The sequence below is a fragment of the Mustela putorius genome, unplaced genomic scaffold (genome assembly GCF_011764305.1).
Source record: "Mustela putorius furo isolate JIRA1106 unplaced genomic scaffold, ASM1176430v1.1 tig00003845_pilon_pilon_pilon, whole genome shotgun sequence".
Classification (NCBI taxonomy): domain Eukaryota; kingdom Metazoa; phylum Chordata; class Mammalia; order Carnivora; family Mustelidae; genus Mustela; species Mustela putorius.
In genome coordinates this window covers 9558912-9581816 of record NW_025421998.1, presented here as the reverse complement: position 1 = coordinate 9581816, position 22905 = coordinate 9558912, and the positions used below count along the sequence as shown (strand labels likewise).

The 22905-nt window shown below is 48.2% G+C and overlaps 1 protein-coding gene across 4 annotated transcripts in view; it reads right to left on the bottom strand.

Moving 5' to 3' along the window:
• The window catches only part of COBL (cordon-bleu WH2 repeat protein), a 268734-nt gene that overhangs the window by 45387 nt on the left and 200442 nt on the right, over nt 1-22905 (bottom strand). For 2 of the 4 annotated variants that reach the window (XM_045089541.1, XM_045089542.1), the window contains 2 exons: nt 20385-20556; nt 17060-17230 (listed from right to left, as the gene is read on the bottom strand). In XM_045089541.1, the coding sequence (XP_044945476.1) occupies nt 17060-17230; nt 20385-20556 (343 nt within the window). The remainder of the gene's footprint in view (nt 1-17059; nt 17231-20384; nt 20557-22905) is intronic. The other 2 variants (XM_045089543.1, XM_045089544.1) reach the window with 1 other exon arrangement.

Sequence of the window (22905 nt, the reverse complement as noted above, 5' to 3'; positions counted from 1 at the left end):
CTACATGTTTCAGTTATGTGCTCTTCTTCGTATGACCAGATTTTCGTAATTGAAAAAACCACATGTTCCCATGACTTCTTACCCCAAGATTCTCAGGTCCACCACAAACAGATTTCTTAAATGAGTTGTTTTGTGCACACTAAGGGATCTTTAAATTCAACACACACACACACAGACACTTCATTGCTTTTGCGGCCCTGAGTATTGGGCAGAGGCAGAAGGATTATTCAAAAGCAGTGACTTGGGCTGTTTGCTGCGCTCTCTCTCTCTCTCTCCAGCAGACACTGGTTTTTAGGCCCCCATACAGTGCAAGCAGCACAGATTTACAGTGAAGATTGTCTGTCCCGAAGTGCTCCCTAGGAGGCTGAGCATGCGTGGACCTTCTCTCGGCTCGGACTTCAAAAACAAAGCCCACAGTCTGCAGAGAATGGGGAAAAGCGCTATGCTCTGGTCCAGGTCTGTATCTGACTGTGAGGCCCAGGGGAAAAAGTTGCTTGAGAAAGGTCACCAGCTCATTGTTCATGCTGGGTGAGGTGTCCTGATCGCCGTGTGCTGTCCTTATCAATGTGTGACCTTCTTACAACCTGCCCTAGAAATGGCTGGTCCCTGACGCTGCAGTGTGTTGAATTTTACAAATAAATCTTCAGTCATTTTGTTCTGTGGCAGGTGAATCCAGAGGGTGACAGAGCTGGGGATTACTCAAAGTAAGCAGTGGCTATAAAAAATTCGACGGATTTTCTCATGAGGCTTATTTGAGGGTAACTCTTAAAAAAGAAGACATTACAGAAGTGTACTGTGCATCCTTTAGAAAAGGTGTATTTTCTTTAAAGGTATTTTGCAGGACAGCTGAGTACGTGAGCTAGTATTCTGTCCCATAGGTGCCCAGAGCCTGGCTCCTCACACAGGCCAGAAGAACAAGGTCCCATTCTGTCCTCCACACCGCCCTCTGCCTCAAGGTTGGTGCCCTTTAATGAAGTTGACCCGATCATATACTTGGGTACAACGTCCTCCTGTAGGTAATACTCTGCAGTGACCACTCTATCCATTCAGCTTGGAGAGATGTGATTTTTCTCCACACGCTTTTTCCCTTGTCATCCGTCTGATGGAGGAGGCGGCTTGACTCAGTCAAGAAGGCCCTGAGGGACAAGGTCTGGAGGGGAAAATAGGCTGTCTTTTGCGGGGGGGTCCTTTCTCTCTTCCCTTTCTGGAACATCCCTGGGGTATACAATGATGCCTTCGTACAACTTTGTACAAATTGTCTCTAAAAATGCCCCCACGTCACGATACTCAGAGCCAGTCAAAATTCTTAGGGTCCAGAATTCCTATGGAGGGCAGGACAAGGCAGTGAGTTCAAACAAACCTGCAGCTCGGCTTTGTTCAGTTCCCAAGGGCATGAAGGTGTAGTTGTCTCCAGGCCTGGGTTTCTGGCTTGACAGTAGGACCCGTCCTTGGGCCAATGGCTTCCTCATTTGTTCGCTGGTTTCTTGAGCACAGAATCACCTCACGTATCAAACAGGTCATATCCCGGGGCTGGCTCGGGTCTTATCCCTGTAAGGAACAAGTTCTCCTGGCATTTTTATCCCCCTCTACCTGGCGACTGCAGTCCTAATTAAAAGGGCTCATCACCTTTCTCACACTTGGAAATTGTTCTGAAAAGTCCATTTTGCTATACGCTGCTTCAAGTCCACACAACTGTGCCGTGTGGCTGACAGAGTGACCTACCAGAAACAGCAGACTCGTCGTGGACGTTTGGAGAGACCCGGCCCGGTTCATCTTTCTACTTGCTTTCTTGCTTGCCTGTGGGCCTGGCAGAGGTGGCGGGCAAAGAAACCCTAGGACACTCGCTCGGAGGCACAGCTGCCGCTCCGAGTGATGCCTCTGTCACCTGTCGCTCTGGGCTGCCATCCTGAGTCACCGTGTTCCCGCACAGCAATCTCGAGGTAGGAGACTGGTGTGCGGGTGCCCAGGCTGCCTGCTGAGACTTGGGGAGGGTTCCCCATCAGCATGGGGTTTTCTCTGATGTAGCCAATGGGCAGCTACTCCAAGGGTCTCAACTGAAGGAGTCCAGTTCAAGAGCAGCTACACCGGTTCGGGCGAACCCAGAGGGCACCGTGGCCTGTTTACTTGTTTCATCATCACATGGAAACACGGGCATTTGCTGATCTGCCAGGGCTGGAGAATTTGATCTTTTCCTTGTCAGCCCCGGGCACGGCTCAACGTGTCCTGGGAGGCATCTCAGAGCCTAGCTGGCAGCAGGGAGTGTGTCTTAGATTCGGGGAGGGTGGCATGTGTGGGCCTGCAGCGTCTGGCTCGGCTGTCCTGGAGGGAGGGACAGGCTGACCTCCTGGGGAGCACTGCACACCAAGGCACACGCAGATGTTACCCCGGTCATGTTCTCACTCACCCATGCTTGCCTGGGCTGCAGATGGCCTGTGGCTCTCTAAAGGCAGGAGAAGGGCACGGCCCCTTCCAGAGTTCCCTGGAAGTGGGGGGTGGGGGTTACTCATGAGTGTGGGGGGCACCTCATTTTCACAAGCAGTAAAAAGGCACATTTTAAGAAGTCCCTTCAAAGGCAATATGTACAGTCAACTAACATCCTAAGATAAAGGGTGAGCATATGAAGGAGAAAATTCAACATTTTGCTTAGGTATTATTTGATAATATGACATTCACTTTTTTTTTTTTAAGATCTTATTTATTTGAGAGAGACACAGCACAAGCAGAGGGAGAAGCAGACTCCCGCTAAGCAAGGAGCCTGATGTGGGACTGAATCCCAGGACCTGCGATCATGACCTGAGTCAAAGGCAGACGCTTAACCCACTGAGCCACCCAGACGCCCCTATATTTTTTTTTTTTTAAAACGAGGACTTGAATTACTTTATTGCTTCAATTTGACTAGAGGAGGGACTCAAATTGACATGCCTATGGGGTCAGGGACCCTCTGTGAGGGATGGAGGTGAGGCCAAGTGGGGGATGGGGCACAGAGCGGGGTCGGTGCGTGTCTAAAATGCGGAGCTACTGCTGTGTCCCACACTGTCTTTTATGAGGAAAACTGACGACAGGGTCCCTGAAGACAGCTCTACAATTTAAGATAAACTTAAAGCCCTGATGATTGTTACCTGTAACTTTGTTTCCATTTCACCACCACCGTCCAACCATAGGATAATCAGGTCTCCCCCTGGTGGTTGAAGTAGGCAGGGACAGACACTGGTGACCCTGGAAGCTCCACCCCCACCAGTAGGCCCCCCCCTTCCCCCCACCTCCCCTTGGCTGCTTGCTAACCCAGGGGAGAGGGCTGAGGTCAGCAGGCAGCTGATCCCTGATGCAGCCAGCGGCTCCCACACCTCCCCTGAGATTCGCAGCTGGGCTCCTCGGGGCTGAATTCACCCGGGGTGCGGCTTCACTCACATACTCATGCCTCTTTAGCAGGAGAAAATTACACATTGAAGAACAAGCTTTTTGTTTCCTCCTGAAAATCTGGATAGAGGAGAAACAGTTCAGTGGCTCGTGTGTGCAAAGAGTGCGTGTACTGACATTTCCAGATAACTCATTCCAACTACTGCTTTGACTAAAAGTGTTGTGACTAGTTTTCCCTCCCATCAGATCAATACGTAGCCAACCCTATGACAGACACCGCCAGTTCGAACACTTGCTATTCTACATTTTAACAATTACCTAATTAATTACCGTAGAGCTTTGCTTTTCAATTGACTTATAATTTTGACTATTAAAAATTACATTTTGTGAGTTTCTTTTCCCATTAATTCACAGAACTGTCATTAGGTTATCTGTATAGTTAAGTGTCTGATGTTCCAATTGTGTATGCGCACGCACACACGTACAGATTAAATACAACAACTACAGAGGGCACGGGGAAGCTGGAAGAGGGGGGCGGTGCTGGATGTTTACTATCTTGATTGTGTCAATGGTTTCACCAGTGTACACAAGTCTGTGAGGGTGTGCCAATTATATGTTGGTAAAACCGCTAAAAAACCCATAAAAACAACAAAATCTCATCAATTTTCTTCCTCTATTTGACGTATTCAGTGGAGACTCACCATTTCACTACTAGAGATTAAGATTCTCAATCTAAAACCATTTACTGTTCCCTTATATTCACCAAACTTAATGGACTGAGTCTTCCCACATACCCTGTCACTGACTTGGCAGCCCCTCACCCTCAGCACACCCTGGTCCTGGTACCACTCTGTCCTTATTCATGGGACAACAGCAATGAGAGGGACAGGAAAGGAGCTGGCACTCTTCAGAGGCAGATGCTGCCTTCCACCACCTTCCCCAGCTGGCTCTGTCAACCCTGTCTGTGCCTGTAGGCAATGACCTGAGGCTTGCCTGCAGGACAGAAGATGGGGCAGAGAAACGTGACTGAGACAGGGGTGCAAAGCCAACCCCGCAGGGGTTAGGCAGAAATGTCAATGAGAGAAAAGAAACAGGCCAGAGGTACAAATGGTCTTCACTCCCCCCAAGAATGGATCTCTCATTTTTCTTGAAATGGCTACTCTATAGGTTTGTGCTTTGTCTCTCCACCTTGGTCCTTGTAGAGTCTGGAGCCTGATTGCAAGACACAAGCGCATTCCCTTCCATTCTCTTGTGGTCAAACAGAAGCCCCAGACTAATGATAAGTCAAAGGCTCCCCAAGGCGGTGGGGCCGTGCGGAGGGTGGCGTGTGTGGTGTGGGGTGAGCTCCCAGCCTTGAAAGAAGGGGAGATTGCACAGAAGGAAGGCTCTTTACACATTCCAGAGGCATCAGAACTTGGGGGGCAAATCTAACTTAATACTGGCAACTCCACTCAGCCAAGGGGGCACGTCTATAAGCCAGACATGGCCACCTGCTGTCCATTTTCTCCTCTTAATTTAGAATTTGTGCTATTCCAGAAGTCCTTAAGTTCCTCATTTACCAGTTCTAATTCACTCAAAGCATGGAAAGATACGTTTTCTCATCAATGCTCATTCTTAACAAGCCAAAGGAAAAAGGGTGATGCACGCTGGCCACTTTGTTCTGAGTTAGACGATATGTTTGTCTATTCCCCTCCCCCTCACTTTACTCCCTAAAGGCTGGGCAGCACATTTATTGCCCTGGAAACAACATAGCCGGTCTAAATAATCTCAGAATCTTTCATCTCTTTTCATTTTTTTCTTTACAGAAAGAGTTGGGAAGATTCAACCTTCTGACATTTACACAGCGTCACCCTCGGTAATAAAAATTTATTATTTTCTTAAGAAAGAAAGAGAAAGGTTATAGAGAGTCTTGAAGGGCAAAATAAACACAGAAAGTGATGATGAATTTAATCTCGCAGTTTCCAGGGAAGAGAGCTTTTGGTAGAAGGGTTACGAGTTCGGTGTTTGTATTGGTAACAAACGAAGCATGGGAACAACATAATACACCACAAATAAGCCACAGAGAGCTCCAAGACGCATTTCTCTTAAGACTGGAATCTTCATCTTCACTGAAGCGTTCGAAGTTTGGTTGTTGTTGTTTTACCATGGTGACTAATAAGGGCCAAAACAATTTTGAGTTTTCCTCCTGCTTCGCATTCCTTGGGTATGAGTGATGAAGTAGTTAAAACACGCGCACGCGTGCACACACGCTACTGGGGCGGGGGCAGAAGTGCGCCATGAGCGGATTAGCGCTTGCATGGTGGAGAGTTGGCTGACTCGAGACGCCTTCCATACCTGAGTGCAGGGCCCTCACCTCCTCTCACCCGTTCCGAAGAGGCAGTCCTGTTTCTTTTACAGAAAAGTGTGTTTTGTGAAAGGAAACCTTAGTCCACACGTGGACATGTTCACATGTGGACATGTTTCAAATCAGATTCCCTCAGGTAAGGAAGTTTCGAATACATAGTAGCAAGTGATGACGCCGGGCAGTCCGGGAGCTCCACCGCGCAGGTGCAACGTGTGAGGGATCCTAACGGGAGCCACAATAAAAGGCCTGTGAGTCAACTGTGTGAAGATTTTCCCAAACTGCTTCATCTGCAGAACCAGGAGCATTTATCAACAACTAAATTATTTTAGAATTTTCATAAGTAGGACTGCATGGAATGACAGCATACTCTACTACCCATTGCTGATATGCTCTGATGGAAATGGAAGAATTTATGCTATTGTCTCTGATAAAAATAGAAGAATTTATGCCAGTTCTAGTTGAAAGATAGCACAGAGCTAATTTTCCTTAGCGCTTTTACCTTAGCGCTTGCTACAGAACTCATACTCTCGAGGGGTTCCTCTGTCAACCAGCGGGCACATGAGCCAGCCGCCAGGTTGGCTGCATCTGTGTCTCTGCTTAGAAAATGTGAATGGCCTCAAATTTGTTTTCTTTTACTGTCACTCTTTTTAATTTAAAAAAAATTTTTTATCTATTTATTTGACAGAGACAGAGATCACAAGCAGGCAGAGAGGCAGACAGAGAAAGAGAGAGGAGGAAGCAGACTCCCCGCTGAGCAGAGAGCTAGAAGCGGGGCTCAATCCCAGGACCCTGTGATCACGACCCAAGCCGAAAGCAGAGGCTTTAACCCACTTGAGCCACCCAAGTGCCCCTTTTACTGTCACTCTTGATAGCATGTGTCAGCTACGGACCAAAGACACAGTTCTCCCGCTGACTTCTATGGAGCATGAAAACCCCCAGAAGGGATGGGTTCTGGGGTGAACCAGAAAGGAAAACTTCTCTGAAATGCAAATGCCTGGAGTAAAACGGTTTCGCTGAGTTAATCTGATACTTGGAAGATTCTAATACTGCTTAGTGCGGTGTCATGACACATGTAGATTTCGAAATCCTGGTCATCAAATTGCCCTGCATTTTCCCCAGCTGCGTATCAGGCCCTCATAGTGCAAAAGAGTCCTGAGATAAAATTAAAAAAAAAAAAAAAAAAAAAAAAAGCATGTCTTTGGCTAACTTCATGGCTGATTCTAGTTGTCATGTGAGTTGGTTTAATGCTAGTTTGTGCCCTGCATCCACACGTACACATCGATCTCCTCTTGTTTTTGGTAGAGTTTGACATATGTCTCTTCATAGCTTCTGTTTTCATAACCAATAATTGTATGAGTAAGATCACCTCTCCCTGGTCTCCTTTTTGCTTTAAGATTTTCAACTGCCCTTTTTTCTTCAGCATAATAGCTGCTTCTCACATAAATGCTCATTGCTGTAATTATACACAATCTTCTACAATCTTGATGTCTGGGTCATAAATCCTGATGCTCTCACCGACACTGAGGTAAACATTACCTTTTCTTGTTTAGATTTCCTCCACTTAATGATTTGAGGTCAAGTGATTGCTACTTGTCAGACAAAAGTTCTTTATTTCAATGCAAAAAAAGAAAACACACATACACACACACACACACAACAAACAAACAAGACAAAAAGACACTAACTTGTTTTCTCTTTCCTTGTGAGTAATTTCTGTAACTTTCTGGGCTTTTTTCCACCAACACATGGCACTAGATTGGTTCTATCCAACTCTAGGTATATATTTCTGCAAGCTCTAGCTTGTATTTCTTAATTATTAATACCAATGTCAGCTGTGACAATTCCTACCTTAACCATCGCTAATAGTTTTATTGTGATCAACCAGACAACAGACATACAAGTAAAAAACACTCACTGATATTTTTGTCTTACTTTGAGCAATAACATTAAAAAAAATCTTCTGGAGAGAATCATGATAAACCTCTCTCGTTCGATTGCATCTCTGCACAATGACCAAAGTTAACCAAAGCAAGCAAGTCATTCTTCATAAATCCTGAACCTTAACATGATTTCTTCCACCTGTTCTGTCTGTCGGAGGACAGCAGAGGTAACTCGTTCTCATTAACGAGCTGGGTTTTCCCAAGATGAGAAAGGGATCTCGTGCTCCAGAAAGGGAGGCAGCACGCCCATGTGGACATGGTCGTCATACCCGAGAGCATCTTTACCACTTGGGCAAACTTCCAGACTAGGGTTCACCCAACAGAATCATCATTACTTCTTTTCATGTGCGTGGGGAGCTGCAGGTAAGTAAAATCCAAGGGCAGAGGCCACGCGTTCTGCACATAACAGTCCCCAATGTTGGCACAGTGCCCAGTATCAAACAAGTTCTCAGCATTTGCTGAGTAAATAGGGGTGAAGGACTGAATGGATAATTATCAGATGAAGTGAGATACAACCTCCTTCCTCTGTTTTCTTTTTGTAAACTGTCTACATGGCAGAGAACACAGGAAGAGAAGATCTGAAAAACACTTAAAAAGTTGGGTCCTATGTATCCCTGAATGTATGTATGTATGTGTATGTGTGAATGTGTGTGTACATGTGTGTATGTGTGTGTGTGTACGAGTTGTGAGTTCCTACACATGATATGTGTAGTTCACGTATTCTAGGCACTTAAATTTCACCAGGTAGGCAGAATATTTCAGGTGTATCTAAATTGACCACATGGTCACTCGTGGTCAATCTACTTTAAATGGAGAAGGTATTCTGCAACCGAGTATCAAATAAAGAAAATACAAAGTAATAATGTATTAATGTAATAATGAATCAGAATAAAGCAAGACCCTTAACAGAAACATACCCAAGAACCTGTGAAAGGGTCATTTCGGATAGGTCAAGGTCCTCAACCTAGAATCTGCACAGAAAAGGCTTTACCCCCGAGAGGGAGTCACCCAATCTCTGTTGTTTATGCACATATATGTAAATTCTAGAGAAAGTAGACTGCAGGGGTACAAATGAGCCCTTTTACGCTGACAGGTAGAAGAACAGGAGAACGGAAGTCAGGAGAGCGGAGGCACGGGGAAAGTCAGAGGTGCGGAGCTCCAGGAAGGGCCATCCGTCAGAAGCGCTTGGCATGGGTAGGGAATGAAGCACAGCAATAAACTGTGGGGAAAATAAATGGCAACATATGAAGACAAACTTTGGCAAAGTAAACATGGCCATCATCATTCCCCTTCCAGCCCCTGGAGACTGAACGCTGCGTAGAAAGTCAAGTATCGGCCACTTCGTGTGATTCTTTTTTCTTCTGGTTCCTCCTAGCCTTTGTGGATGTCAGCTGACAGAACAGTCTACCGATCCAACAGACACAGCTCTGTCCCTAGGAAAAGCTAGATCATAAGCATCACAGAAACCACTGTTGTCTCTTAGGCTGTCAAATACAATTATTCCGATTTGCTACAACCTTAGACCTTGTGGGTAGGAGGCCGGGCAGCTGGTAGGCAAAAGCCTTTTGTCACTATTTGGCAGAAAGTCCAAGTTACTCCCGGAGCTCCAGGGGAGAATCGGTAATATTGTTTCATGACGCCCTCCATGGCAGACCAATCCATCCCAGCCTTGATAATGTCGTTCCTGAGCAGGGCTCAGGCATCCACTGAGAAAATACAGATTGATTTGCAGAGTTGGAGAAAGACCTCACGCACCCGCATATGCGTGTTGAGACCTACTGTTCTGCAGGAGAAAACTTCTTTCAGGAGGCTTCTCAGTGGGAGGCTGACTCATCAGAGAAAAAGGGCCATTCCATGCAAGTAGCTTAAGCCTGTGAAGGTCTTAAAGGGATAGGACTTAAGATAAAGAAGGGCTGTGTCTGAATTCACACCATCTCAGACAGATCCTAAAACAATAATCTAGAAGACCAGTGTAGGCCAGCGAATGCTTTGTTTCTATTCTATTCACTCTTGAACTAATAATGATATTTAACAACAATCCTGAAAAATCAAGCTGTCTGTTCCTTACTTCTGCGGAGAACTTAAATTTGGATGAATTCAGAAAAAAAGTCCTCAGATCTGTTGATGTAAAAAAAAAAGTGGTGGGGGGGGGGTTTCCTGCCTAACCTGACTTCATGTTACAAGTTGAAGTTTCAGGAGACAAAGACCCCCACTGAAATTCTTGGGCCAGTACGGGGCTTGGCAAACAGCTTATGAAAACCAGAGATGAATCTGCTGCTGGCATCCCTACTTCTATTTGTTCTTCCTTTGCAGGGGGAGGTTGGTAAATGATTAGGAACCAGCTCTTGGGAAAAAATAAAAGGGGTAAATAGACCGATCCCTCAATAGACTGATGGCTAAAGTTTTACTGATCTAAAGCATGGATAGCACAGCATTTACAAGTGATAATGAAATATGCGATACTCTTTGCTGTAAATTCTTTTTTTTTAAACAGTGGGAGCTAATTATTTATTTTGAAGATTTTACTTATTTATGAGAAAGAGGAAGAGTGGGGGGAGGAGCTGAGGGAAAGGGACAAGCAGACTCAGCTGAGTGCCCAGCGTGAAGTGGGGCTTGAACCCATAACACTGAGATCATGATCTGAGCCAAAATCAAGAGTCGAAGGCTTAAAAGACTGAACCACCCAGGCGCCCCTGTCGGCTGTAAATTCTCTATAACCCTCAGCTCCCTTAACCCTCTATGACTGATTTCTTGCTATGGACGCCAGTCGCTGAATGTAGCATTGGGAAAGGGATGTACGGTAGCACTATTATAGTTTCACTATCACAAAGTTCTTGAATCACAAAAGTATATAACCTCAAAAACCCCAAAATAGTAATGTCGTAAAATCATGAGAAGTGATTTTCAATATTTGCTCTATTTTTTTGTTTTACTTTTTAGCTTACATAATTGACTTTTTACTAATAGTCCTGTTGAGCGATTGCCTTGCAAAGTTCCCGAGATGTCAGCAGTCTGTCCTCCGGAGCTGGTGTGAGCCGGGTCCAGCCCGCACCTGTTGCACTGACTTACCACTAACTTCTTCAGTTCTGTCTTGGGTCAGGGACACGGCAGCTTGTAAATAAAGTGCTAGGAAATAATTGGCAAAGGGAAGAAGTGCAGGGGAATTTTAAAAATGCTACTCCTAGCCCTATCGTGATTCTCACTGCTTTGCTTCTAAGTAGCGGTCAGGCTTCAGCTTCTGTTGGGTGGATTTCATGGTTTTCAAGGTACAATAACAACGGGCTCAAGATCCTGTTCTTTTTTTTTTTTTTTTTTCCAATGCACTTCTGAGTAGGGACAGGCTCTGCTCCCACAATCACCAGTTTCCTTCTATTTGCTCACTACCCACTTCCTGTTTTCCTGGACGCTCGCCTTTCCCATGGCAGCGGGAGCGGCTGCGCGGCCGGCTCTCCTGCCCCGGGAAGGAAAGTGGCAAACAAACACCAAACCAGGGCAAGAGTGCTTCCCTAGGCTCGCTCTGAAGTCCACACACCTGCCAAGCTTCAAGGGTGCCTTCCTTACAAACAAGACTCCCAGAATTGTCTTTGTGTCACCAGCTTGATGATTAACTGCTTTGTTTTGAGATAGGCAAAGTGTCTAATTTGGGTTCGGATTTTAGAGTCCAATGTTGGGTGACTGTCGACAGAGGACTGGTCTCCATGGAGGGGCGTCGGCAAAATCTCGCCTATCTTTTCCTGCTTTCTGCTCTGTGCTCAAGCAAATTCACGGCTGGTCACAGAGCCAGAGCCGGTAGCAAGCCTCTGGCCCAGAGTGTGGGGATTTGATTACAGCCACTGGCCATAAACCACAGAGCTGTGCCCAATGTACTCCTACATTCTCAGTCCTCCTGCTGAGTCACTCCGCCTAAAATATGAATTATGATCATTATGAATTTTGTATGAAGCAACCTCAGAGTACCATTTCTAATTGAAAATGGCTAGCTAATTTCTCTCCTTTTACTTCCTTATTTTAGAATTTCCTTAAAATTCTTCAGTACGGGCTACTTAATCACAGATTGAAAACCAACTACCTAGAAACCTCCACGGTGTTGTTAGTTGGTGCTGTGACCAGACAGGTCAGTTAGATCAGAGGACAGGGACCCATTTTTCCTGAATGCCTTCAAACTCCTTTGCGAATCACCCCAGCGATGTATATTCAAGGGAAGATTGGTTTATTGGAACCCATCACTGGAAACTGTCTAATAAAAGGACAGTCGTTGAACTGTTTAACTGTAAAATGTAAAGGCCACCAGGGATCTGTAATTTGAACTCTATACGCAGTGATCTTTACATCTCCAGGGTCTTCTCACTGGAAATATGTAAGGCGTGACTTGTTAGAGGCACAGTCAAAACCAGCTCTGCAGATCTTGGGAACACACAGCTCAGTGCAACTAGTGACACAGAGTCCATCGTGCTCATTCACAAGGAAGGCACCCCTGAAATCCAATGTCAGCAGAAAGCACGCTGATCAGAAAGTTGCCGGGAATAAAAACTCCACGTGCACAAGTATATTGGCTCAGCCATGCACCCGAAGCGCCTAGTACATGATTAGATGTGGGAAGGTTAGTAGGAAGCTTATTCGTATGAAACAAATGGGGTTCAGAAGACAGACCCGGGGAGCCCTATTCCACTGTCACTATGATTATACTCGTGGTGAACTTTGTGCCATAAGGTTCTGAGACCTGACACAGTTCAGGCATTTTCCTCCTACATGTGCAATAAGTATGCACCACCTCAGACTCCACAGGCCATCCCACAGGTACCACCTCAGACTCTCACAGGCCAGGAAGAGCTGACAGTGGGACCCGGGGCAGAGGAGTCCCACTTCTGCCCTGGTGTGGGGGGGTGACAGCAAGTCCACAAGCTCTGGGAACTCACACATCACACTGTCCCCCAGCTAACTTGGAAAAGGCTGTGTTCTGTCTACTTCATCTTCCCCACTGGTTCATGGTCCTCTCTCCGTATCCACTTACAACATGCCCGACGAGCTCCAGAACACAACTAAACCCAGGGTTGTGATCCGAGTATCGTAGGGGATGCCATGGGCTGTTCACGCGTCCTAGACTCTAGACATTTCCAGTTCACAAGAGCTCTGGCATTGGCCAGGGACGTCCACACGCCGGAGGAAGTTGATCCTATCCCCAACTGTCGGGGTGGGCTCCTATCACCTTGGGGGACTCCGTTCTCACCAGACACTGGGGCAGTGTATTACCCGGCAGTGGTCAGTGACACAGAACAGAAACTGTGGTGGGGGGCATCTCGGAAAGTTCAACATGCAACCATTAGAAGAGATCGTCTCTCTTCCTCCTCTGAAAAGCCCCCTTAGTACCAGCCTGAGGAGGGGGTTGACCCCCAAGATGATGTAGAGAAAACACTGAAAAAAGCCTCAGTCCCTGGTGACTATGTTAGGTTTTGCTGAAGTGTGTCTCACTTGGGACTCCAGTTCCAGGAGATAAGGGGCGCCCCAACTGTGGAGATGGGCTTGAGAGGGGTTTCTCTTATATTCAGCTTGTGCTGGTGATCTGTTGCTACAGATCACATTACCTCAAGATGCAGAGGCTTAAGACAGTAAGTGTGAATTATGTCACAGTTTCTGTGGGCTGGGCCTGCTGCCTCTGAGTCTAGGTCTCTCACACGGCTGCAGCCAGGGTTCCCCTGGGCTGTGGTCTCAACTGTGCAATTTGCTGAGGGAACATCTGCTTCCAGGCTCACTCCAGCGGGAGTTGGCGGGACTTGATCTCATGCTCAGTGGGCTGAAAATCTCAGTCCCTCACTGGCTGGTGGCTAGAGGCTCCCTTAGCTCTTTGCCTTGTGGATCTCCCCAGAGAGCAGCTCTCTGAAAGCAGCTGGCTTTCCTCAGAGTGAGCGAGGGAGAGAGGGAATCCAAGATGGAAGCCACAATCTTTTAACCCAATCTCAGAAGGGACAAATGACATCCCATGGCTTCATTGGTGTTCGTCACTAAATCCAGTGCATGTTCACGGGGAGAGGATTACACAAGGGAGTGAACACAGGAGGCGGGGACCACTGGGAGCCACTCTCATAGTCACCGCCACACAACTGAAGGCATCCTAGTGGGTAGGCCAGAGCAGGAAACAAGTAAGAAAGAAGAGGACACTGGGATGCTGAGAGTTACTGAGATCCTCATGTCTTTCTTGAGTACGACCACTATGGGGTTTGTGGCTGACTCTGTGGAGAGCATCCCGTAGACAGAGCTGAGCCAGTGCTGGATGCTCTTTAGCCTGAAACGCGTCTCAGTTCGATGAAGCTGAACGGAGGAGTGCGTATCATTGTAACTGATACTTAACATGTATTCTGGTGTATTCTGCTACTGAGGCTATGCTGTGTGTCAGGCATCCTGTTGGCCAACGGAACAGATATGAGTAAGACTGGCGAGGCCTCCAAGTTGCTTAACCGGTGTGTGTGATACAGCGTGGGGGGCAGAGAGTAAACACCCGGACGGGGCCGAGTCTGGACTGGAGGCATGGCAGGAAGGGTTCCTGAGACCCTGGCAGGGTGTGTGGTTAGAGCATGCAGAGATCACATCCTTCTGGTGGCCAGGCTGGGTCTACCCAGGAGGAGCTGGGGCACGGGCTGCCTACAGGGGTCTTCTCAGTCAGACACACATATTAGCAGATGGTCCCTGCATCTATTCCGCCCACAAACCATTCAATGTTTCACAAAGACTGTGGGGGTCACAGATAAATGTGGCACTGATCTTGAACCTGGCCTTCTCCGTTTGGCTTTGTTGTAGGTGAACGTGGTTTTCACGGCCATATGTCAAGTATAGGTAACATGTTTGGCCTAAAGATGGAAAATGAAGCATCTGCGCTTGGGCTCGGGGCCTGACACCCCGCCAGCTCTCCGGTCAGCTGGGGACGGCCGGCGGTGGAAGGGAATGTTGGCACCAGTGAAGGGGGTTGTACCGGCAAAGTATGAGAATGGGGGCTGAACCAAGATCCTACGGAGGTCAGGGTCAGGGTCAGGGCGGGGGAATGGCCAGAACCAAAAGTTCTGGAGAGACATCAGAGGGAAGGGTGGTGCCGTGTCCGACCCATTTCATGTCTTCTTGCATCTCTTTCCATCTGTGTACAGAGCAGCCCCTGTCAGCTCTTCCAGGCTCACGGCCTGGAACAAAATGCATGTTTCCTGTTTTTAACAACCTGAGTGGACTATACCACCTGTTGTAGAAGTAACAAAGAATGTGCAAAGCCAAAGATGTTCCCTGGGAGTTTCTGGAATGGTTGGGAAAACTTGGGGGGGTGGGTAGATGGAGCAGAGACCGAGGGTCAAGATACCCTATTGAGAATTCCTGCTAACCCTAGTCTGCAGTGAGACCCTGGGCCAGTGGAGTCCTTCTGACTCAGTTTCTCCCAGTGACAGAACCTACACCCCACGCTGTGGTGGGGACTGAGCAAGATGTCACATATGACATGCCTTGTGGACCACCCAGCCCTCGCCGGTACCCAGGGCCCATCTCCCCCTGCAGCACAGCATTTCTCACACAAGGAACGCAGGCCTAACCCCGAACTCAGGAGGAGATGGGCGAGAGCGTGCGGCTGCCACACAGATGTCTCCACGGAGCTTCCTTCCACACAGCTATGGATCGCCACAAGTCCGACGGGAAGGGGAGTCAAGGGCCCCAGATTCACATCCAGCAGTTGGGCGCCAACAGCTCATAGCTCCCTTGCAACAGGTGGAAGGGATGCCCAGATTTCAACATTTTGTGAAAAAATAAGACAGATGACAACAAAGGGTTTGTTTTCCTTCACTGCTCTTAAGTCCAGAGGCAAAGAAGGCAGGTTGCTTTCTACCTGGTTGGGCAGGAGTTCCTGGTTTTCAGTGCCGCCAAAAATGGTCAGGAAAGTTCTGTGCATTGGGGGAGAGAGCAGCTCTGGGCTGGAGGAGTTCAGTTCTGGGGCAGGAGCAGTCAGGAAGTGGGAGCAGCAAGAGGGGGACCCTTGGTGGAGGCCCACCCCCTCTGGCATGGCCTGGCTCTAATACCTCACGGGGGCCCCCTCCCCTCATTCCTCCTGTTTTTCCTCACTGGTTCCTGGGAACAAGAAGGGGAGAGAAGGGGAGGGTGTTACGACCAGAGGGCTAAGGGGAGTCTGATGACATGTGTCTGGGGAAATGAATGCGTGGGGAGAATGCCATGGACCCAGGGAGGGTGGGGGATGGGACCATGAAGCAAGAAGATGGGGAGCCTCATCCTTTGTCTGTTGCCCGGTTCCATTCTCTCCGACGGAGGGGTGGGAAATGACTTCACAGCACTGTAGGGAAGCAGGAGGAAGCTGTCCTCCCCAAACCTGATGCTGGCCTTTGGAAACAGCCCTCCCAGATCTCACCTGCTGGTCTCCCCAGCCGACGCCACACACCGGCGGTGCCCCCAAGTGCAAGGCGGCCCAGGAGGAAGTGGGGATCGGCAGGTCAGCATCAGTTCAGGTGTGGGCAAGTGTGCGAGGCCTAGATGTCCCACCCATGTAGGTTCCACGATCTGTTGGTCTTGCCACCATCCCCTAACTGCCATTCAGCTCTGCTCTTTTCCCGCAGCCCCTCCTCCCACACTGGATCCCCCCAGGATTCACAGGTCCTATGGTCCAGGACTGTGTCCTTTTACAGTGAAGTGTCACTGAGCCATCCTCAAAGGGGTGATCAGGAACTTCTCATGCCGATGGTGCCATCAGAATACATATGGTTAAATATACGAGATGATTACTCCCCAGGAGCAGGAGTGCTGTGCACAGTATTTCTGGAGGTCAGAAAGAAATCTCAGGAGACAACAAGACAGCCTGGTCTGAGCCAGGGTGTGACAAGAAGTAGAAAACAATGAGACTTTAATTCTGGCTATTGCTAGAAGGAGCTCAAGCCGTTTCCCTTTCTGCTGCCTCAGTTTCCCTTTCTGCAGGATAGCACTCCTACTGCTTGGTTGCTGACCTTACGATTCAAAGGTCCTCATTCATAAGTACCCCCTCGCGGCTTGCCGGAGTGAGCTCACCGACAAAATCCCATAATTGCTGAGTTCCCACAAGAGCTGAGTAGGCTCTCGCTATCTGCAGACGTTCTGAGGTGAGTTCTAACTTGAGAGACAGCAGCTGCTAGCTGACTGTCTTCACCCACACAGTGCGACTGTGGCAGGGGTCTGACCTCGGGGTGAATGATTAATGCATTAAGTCATTCTTTACGAGCACCTGCAAGGCATTCCGAACGCATTCACTGTGAAATCGGACACACCGCTTTGGGCATTTAGAAAGGAAGGCTGGAGCAGAACGTCACAAACACCCCAAGGCAACAACGGAAAGTCTGGAAACCCAGCCCTGACACAGGTGAGCAGAGAGATGGGAAGTTGACATGTATGGGAAAGAACAAGAGGCACGTACGTGTGGGTCTCATGTCCGAGGCCTCGGAACCAGCACTCTCCTCGGGAAAGCTGAGAGGCTCCGCCATGTCTGTGTCGGGAGGAGGGTAGGGCGGGGGTGGGGGGAGCACTAACTGGGGGGGCCCCCGAGCAGAGCCTCTGGGAGGTTTTTGTGGCACCTGCCGTCCAACACCTACATGGAATCAACGGGGGTGACGTCAGAAGGTTAAACCCAGAGACTCTCTGCCCTCCCGTGGAAGGCACGTGGCCATCACTCACCCAGGCATCAAAAATAACCTCGTGGCACCAAATCCAACCACACCCAGCACCGAATCCAACCACACCCGGCACCGAATCCAGCCACACCCGGCGCCAGATCTGACCACACTCGGCACCACATTGAATAGCGCTCAGTACCAAAGTCAACCTCACCATGCATCAAATTCGACCACACCTGCCACGAAATCCAGCCACACCCGGTATCAAATCCAGCCGCACTTGGTACCAAACTGAGGCTCACTGGGCACCAAACGCAGCCTCAGGGCACTGAATCCAACCACCCTGGTATCAAAGTCAGCCTCACCACACACTGGATTCAGACACACCTGCCAACAAACCCTGCCACACCCGGGGTCCAGATTCAAAGTCCCTCAGCATCAAATCCCACCTCGCTCATGCTGCAACACTTTACGCACACACTGTCCTCTCCTCAAGCTGGTTTGGAAATAACCTACTTGTTTACGATGTGTTTCTGGCAGGCGCTTACTCCCAAATGCCGGGCTTGAAATTCTTCTTAAAAGCCCCTCGGCAGCTCTGTTGCATTGAAAGAACTCCTTTTATACGTGTAAGTTCTTATTAGGGATTAGTGTTTTTTTTTTTTTTTTTTTTTTTAGCTTCCTCTTGTTATTTTTATATCTGTGAACTACTGTGGATTAAATAGCCCCTGAATCAGCTTACCTCGTTAAGCTCAATTTTATATCAGCAATCTGTCCCACTGTTTAGGGTGATAATTTTCAAACTTTGTTTTGAAGAGGGTCCTGACTTGGACAAAGAGTTAGGGGTGGCACTTCTGCTCCATCTGACCTCTGGAGCCCCTGGGGCAGCCCCCTCTTTGCGCTGTTGACATCTGGGGAATCCACTTGCCCTTTTATAAAAATGACTTTCTTCTGTTAAGAAGATTTTTGAAGGCCAATGACTTAATAGAAGGAAGGCATGTAAATCACTTGAACCATAAGTCACACTTCTTAGGATTTCTTTTAAAAACACTTTATTCTGTGCTTCATGCCCGCCATTGGATTATTAATAAAAAAATATTAAGAAATACAATTTCTTTATCCACTTCCTCCTTCTCTTGATTACAGTTCTCTAGATGTGGGAGAATAGTGATGTCCCCATGGTTAGACATCATTTGTCACCTCAAGTGCAAAGAAGCCACAAGCTCTCAGGACAAGCATGACCAGCTGGTCTGCGGAAGATACACTCAAGGGCGAGGCATGTGGGAAGAAGAGTGTAGTACGGGAAAAGCTTCTCTCTACCAGAAGGCTTAGTTTTTGTTTGCCCAGGAACACAATCAATACTATTTCAGTGAAAGTTCCAACATTTTTGCCCTCTTGTATCTAGGTATCTGAATGAAAAGATGTTCATTTGTGTGGGGTGTGTGGACAGGAAAACTTGTTACATGTGTGTCTGTTAATGTGAAGCCTAGACTTTGGTGAAAAATTCCCCAGCGGTATTGCTAGCATACTGTTATTTCATGGGAGTTGCTGATGGGGATAGAAGTCTCCCTTAAATTGTTACCAAGACTTCTACCATCCTCCTGACATCACCAAGTATTCAAGGTCACTGTCAGCTGGAGGGGAGCTCCTGGCTTCCTTCTCAATCTTCACAAACCAAAGTTGATGGACACGAGAGACGAGTAGTGAATCACCACTGTCCATCCCTCCTCCCTGTAACGGGCTACTTAGCGACTTAGGACTTGTCCGTGTGGATTTCGGTTTCCAAATACCCACTCCCTCCCCTGAACACCTGCACCTCGGCCAGGCCCTCCAAGCATGGGGACACGAGGTGGCATCCACTCCTTCCCAGCTGACGGGAAGGCCCTCCCTTGGTCTGGAATGGGCTGCCTGGCCTGGATGCTGGCACGACTCATAGGGCTGAACACTACCACCTAAAGTGGACACGTCTTAGAGTTGGCAGCAGGAACCGTACATCTGAAGGCTGTCAGCTGTCTTCCACAGGAGCGGGCGAGAGCTGGGGAGGGAGAACCAGGGTCTTGTCATGGAAAGGAGATGACTTGGCTTATTTGGAGGAGCTGCTGATCCTGGGTTCTGTCCGTCTGGTAGTGTTCTCCTCTGGCAAAGAGGATGAACGGACGTGAAACATACACTATTGTTCCTTAGGATGATCGCTCCCCTGGCGGTGAAATGCTGAGACATGAACGGGGAAGTGCTGACTTGGGGACAAAAGGCTGACACACAGCCAAGCAGCTTGTATTAGAGTTTCAAACACTGATGATGTAAGCACTTATCCTTGGGAATCTTCCTTTTGGGGGTCACAGCCAGGGGCCCAAGGGCATAACATGAGGGTGCCCTATGGGGTAAGTGGCATCAGGCACGGCCTCTATAATGAGCTGATGCTTCTGTCATCACGGGAAACCCCGGTCCCCAAGAGCCACTTCTGTTCCTACATCAACGGAACAACAGATACTGACTAGTTTTAAAACTAAAGGAACCATTCCTAGCTCGTGGATCTAGAGACACTGCTACTTCTCTCTCCGCCACCTGAACACAAGGAGGTGGCATTTAATGATCTCATGGGTCTCTCTGGTCACAGACAGGATGGTTCTATCCTCTTTCTTTTATGTTTGTTGTTCCCCAAAATATCGGGATGTCTTCTCCATATAGAAAAGTGGAGGTCGATTTCAAACTGGGTGGTCAAGAAATTAGGGAATGACTGTCAGCTGATCTAGAAACCTCCTGGGGACTAGAGGGCTTTCGATACAGCCCACACAGACATCATCCTAAGGACATTCATCCTTCCATCCGGGAGACACACACAGGCACACACGCACGCATCTGGTACCGCTCGTCTCCTCCCAGCATCCTCTGCCATCCTCCACCCCTTCCACCTGCCCCCCACCTCTGTGCCTGCACGATGCCCGGAAAATATGCCTGCAAGATACTAAATGGACTTTCAAGTGCTTCTTTCCAGACTTTCTTTCCTTGGCATAAGTATCTTCTGAGTTAATGCTGCTGTGGTGGGCGTGACTGCGAGAGTTAAGAGCAGTGCTGGGGATTCCACACAAGGCAAAGCTCAGAGGCGTGCAGACGGCAGCGCAGGGCACTCACCCGTGGCGCTCTTCCTGTTCTCCTCCCTGTCCTGTGTGCGAGGGGGCACCAGGGGGCTCGGCGGCGTTGGGGGCTGCTGCGTTGGGGGCTGCGGTGTCAGGGGCTGTGGCGTCGGAGGGGCTGGTGCCCGCCTCTTCTTTCTCTGCAGATCAACCTGGGACCCTAGAGACATCTGGGAAGCACAGAGAGAGGCGACAGTCAAGGTCAGGGCGGCTCTGTCAGGGAGTGGGGTGCATGTGGGGTGCTCATCTCAGAGAAGCTGGCCTGTGGGACCTGGTGCTCCAAGGAGCGTTGGCAGATTGCTGGGTTCCTTCTGGGGTCCCAGGGCAGGTAGCAGATGCCCTGGTGTGACAGCTTGCCGTGGGGCCAAGGAGTGGCCCCGAGGTGGCCCAAGGAGGCTCACAGACATCCTAAGACCCCTCGGAGCCACCAGCAAGGCGGGGGCTCTGCCCCACATTGCCTGAAATCCCGTCAAGGGACTTAGTAACTTCCCCTAGGCATAAATACAATAAAGGGGACCTTTGCTCTTCATTAAATGCAAAAGAGAACTGTTCCTTCTGGACACATGGCCCAGGGCCAGCATGACATGCGTCCACGACGGGGGAGAGCAGAAGGGGCCCACTCAGGGCTCCCTGTGCACAGAATCCTGCTTGCTCCCCTGCCCCTGCATGTTCTCAAGCAGCCAGGACTAGTCCCTGTCCACAGACGGGCCACCCATGGGCCGGAATTACAGTGAAGTCTGCCAGCCTGTGGCTCACGGCATCAGCCTACAGGACATCAAGCTCCCACCGAAGACTCGCGCCAGTGACGAATTTACAGCTCTGAAAGGCTACATATACTGCAGTCTCCTCCCCTCCACATTAGGACATTCTCATCCCTTGGGCCTGGCATTTCCTGTGTGTGCATGTGCATGTGTAGAGGGTCTCCTTTTAAATAATACATGCTAATTGCAAAATAAATTTATAGTTAAAATTCATATAAGCAAGAGAAAGAAAAAAAGTTACTTTGTTAACACTCGGATTCTAACCACTAACAGTTGGCATACATTTTTCTGGTCTTTCCTTTTCCATTTTTTTTTTTTTTAAGATTTTATTTATTTGAGAGCATGAATGAGCACAAGCAGGGGGAGGAACAGGCAGAGGGAGAAGCAGGCTCCCTGCTGAGCAAGCAGCCAGATGCGGGACTCCATCCCAGGACCCCTGGGATCATGGCCTCAGCTGAAGGCAGTCTCTTGATGTTTACTCTGTTTTTTAAAAATAATAAGCTTATTCTGCTATTTCCTGATTTCCCTGTGTTAGAAACTGGCCTTCTATTCCAGAATAGGAGGTTTAGCTGAGACACACACACACACACACACACACACACACACACACAGTTATTCCTCAGTCTTTCCAAAAATTATGGCACTGTGTTAAATTAACACAATCTCATTTTACATACACAATTGGGATAGATATAATCCCATACAACAGAACTCTTCAGGAGGAAGCTGAGACATCTCATGTCTATGTTGACATTTTCCTTCTGGATCATTTTGATTTCTCTGAACTTGGTAAGTGATTTGTTTTCCAACTTTTTCCCTGGGTTTCCTGGAAATGGCTTTTCCTTGATTCAGCTGTTTTTCTCCTTGTTTCCTGGATCCCAGGCCTTCTGAAAAATTGACTTCCTTCTTATAGTGGGGCTCAGTGTGTGTCAGCTTTTTGAGGTAAGATGTACATAAGGTGAATCTAGGAGACCTTGAAAACTGAAGACTGTTTCCATTCTGTGAGGCTGACCAGCTGGTCATAGACGCTGGCTCTGTCTTCTCCATGTGGTCTGCTTCTCATCTACCAGCTTTGAGGACCCTCCCTTGCCCCTGGCACCCTGAAATGTCTGACAGCATGCCCTGGGCTGAAGTGCTCTCCACCCATGGTCTGGGGCATTTGTGGAAGCCTGCAATCTAGAAATCCTTTAAATCTGCGGAATGTTCTAGCATCATTCCTTTCAGATTTCTTTTTCCCTGTTTTCTCTGTCTCTCCCTGGGTTCTGATTATTGAACAATGAGGGCTTGAAATCAATTTTTAAAAATTTTCTTGAATATTATTGCCTAATTAAAAAAAATTCCTCTTTCTTGGAAATTTCCTTCCCCTCACTGTCCAACTTTTTGAATTTTTAAAACTCCATGACTATATTTTTAATTTCCAAGAGCTCCTTCCTGTTATGTACTTTTTAAAAAGTACCATATCTTCCTTTCTGGATATAGTATCTTCTCTTTTCTCTCGGAGGCCATTTTTATATTTTTTTGAAGATGTTCTTTTTTGTTTGTTTTTATGCTTTGTTGTTTCCTACACTTTCCCGTCTTCCTCTCTCTGTCTTAGCTTCTGTCTGTCACATTAGGGCCTTTCTTCAGTTTCTGGTGACCCTTGGCTGATTGCTTATAATTGTGCATTTCTGGGGACAGAGTCTCTTTGACATGCCAATGGGTTTCCCTGCAGGTGCCTGGGCAGAAATCCAGTTAACTCACTGGGGGGATGCCCAGATG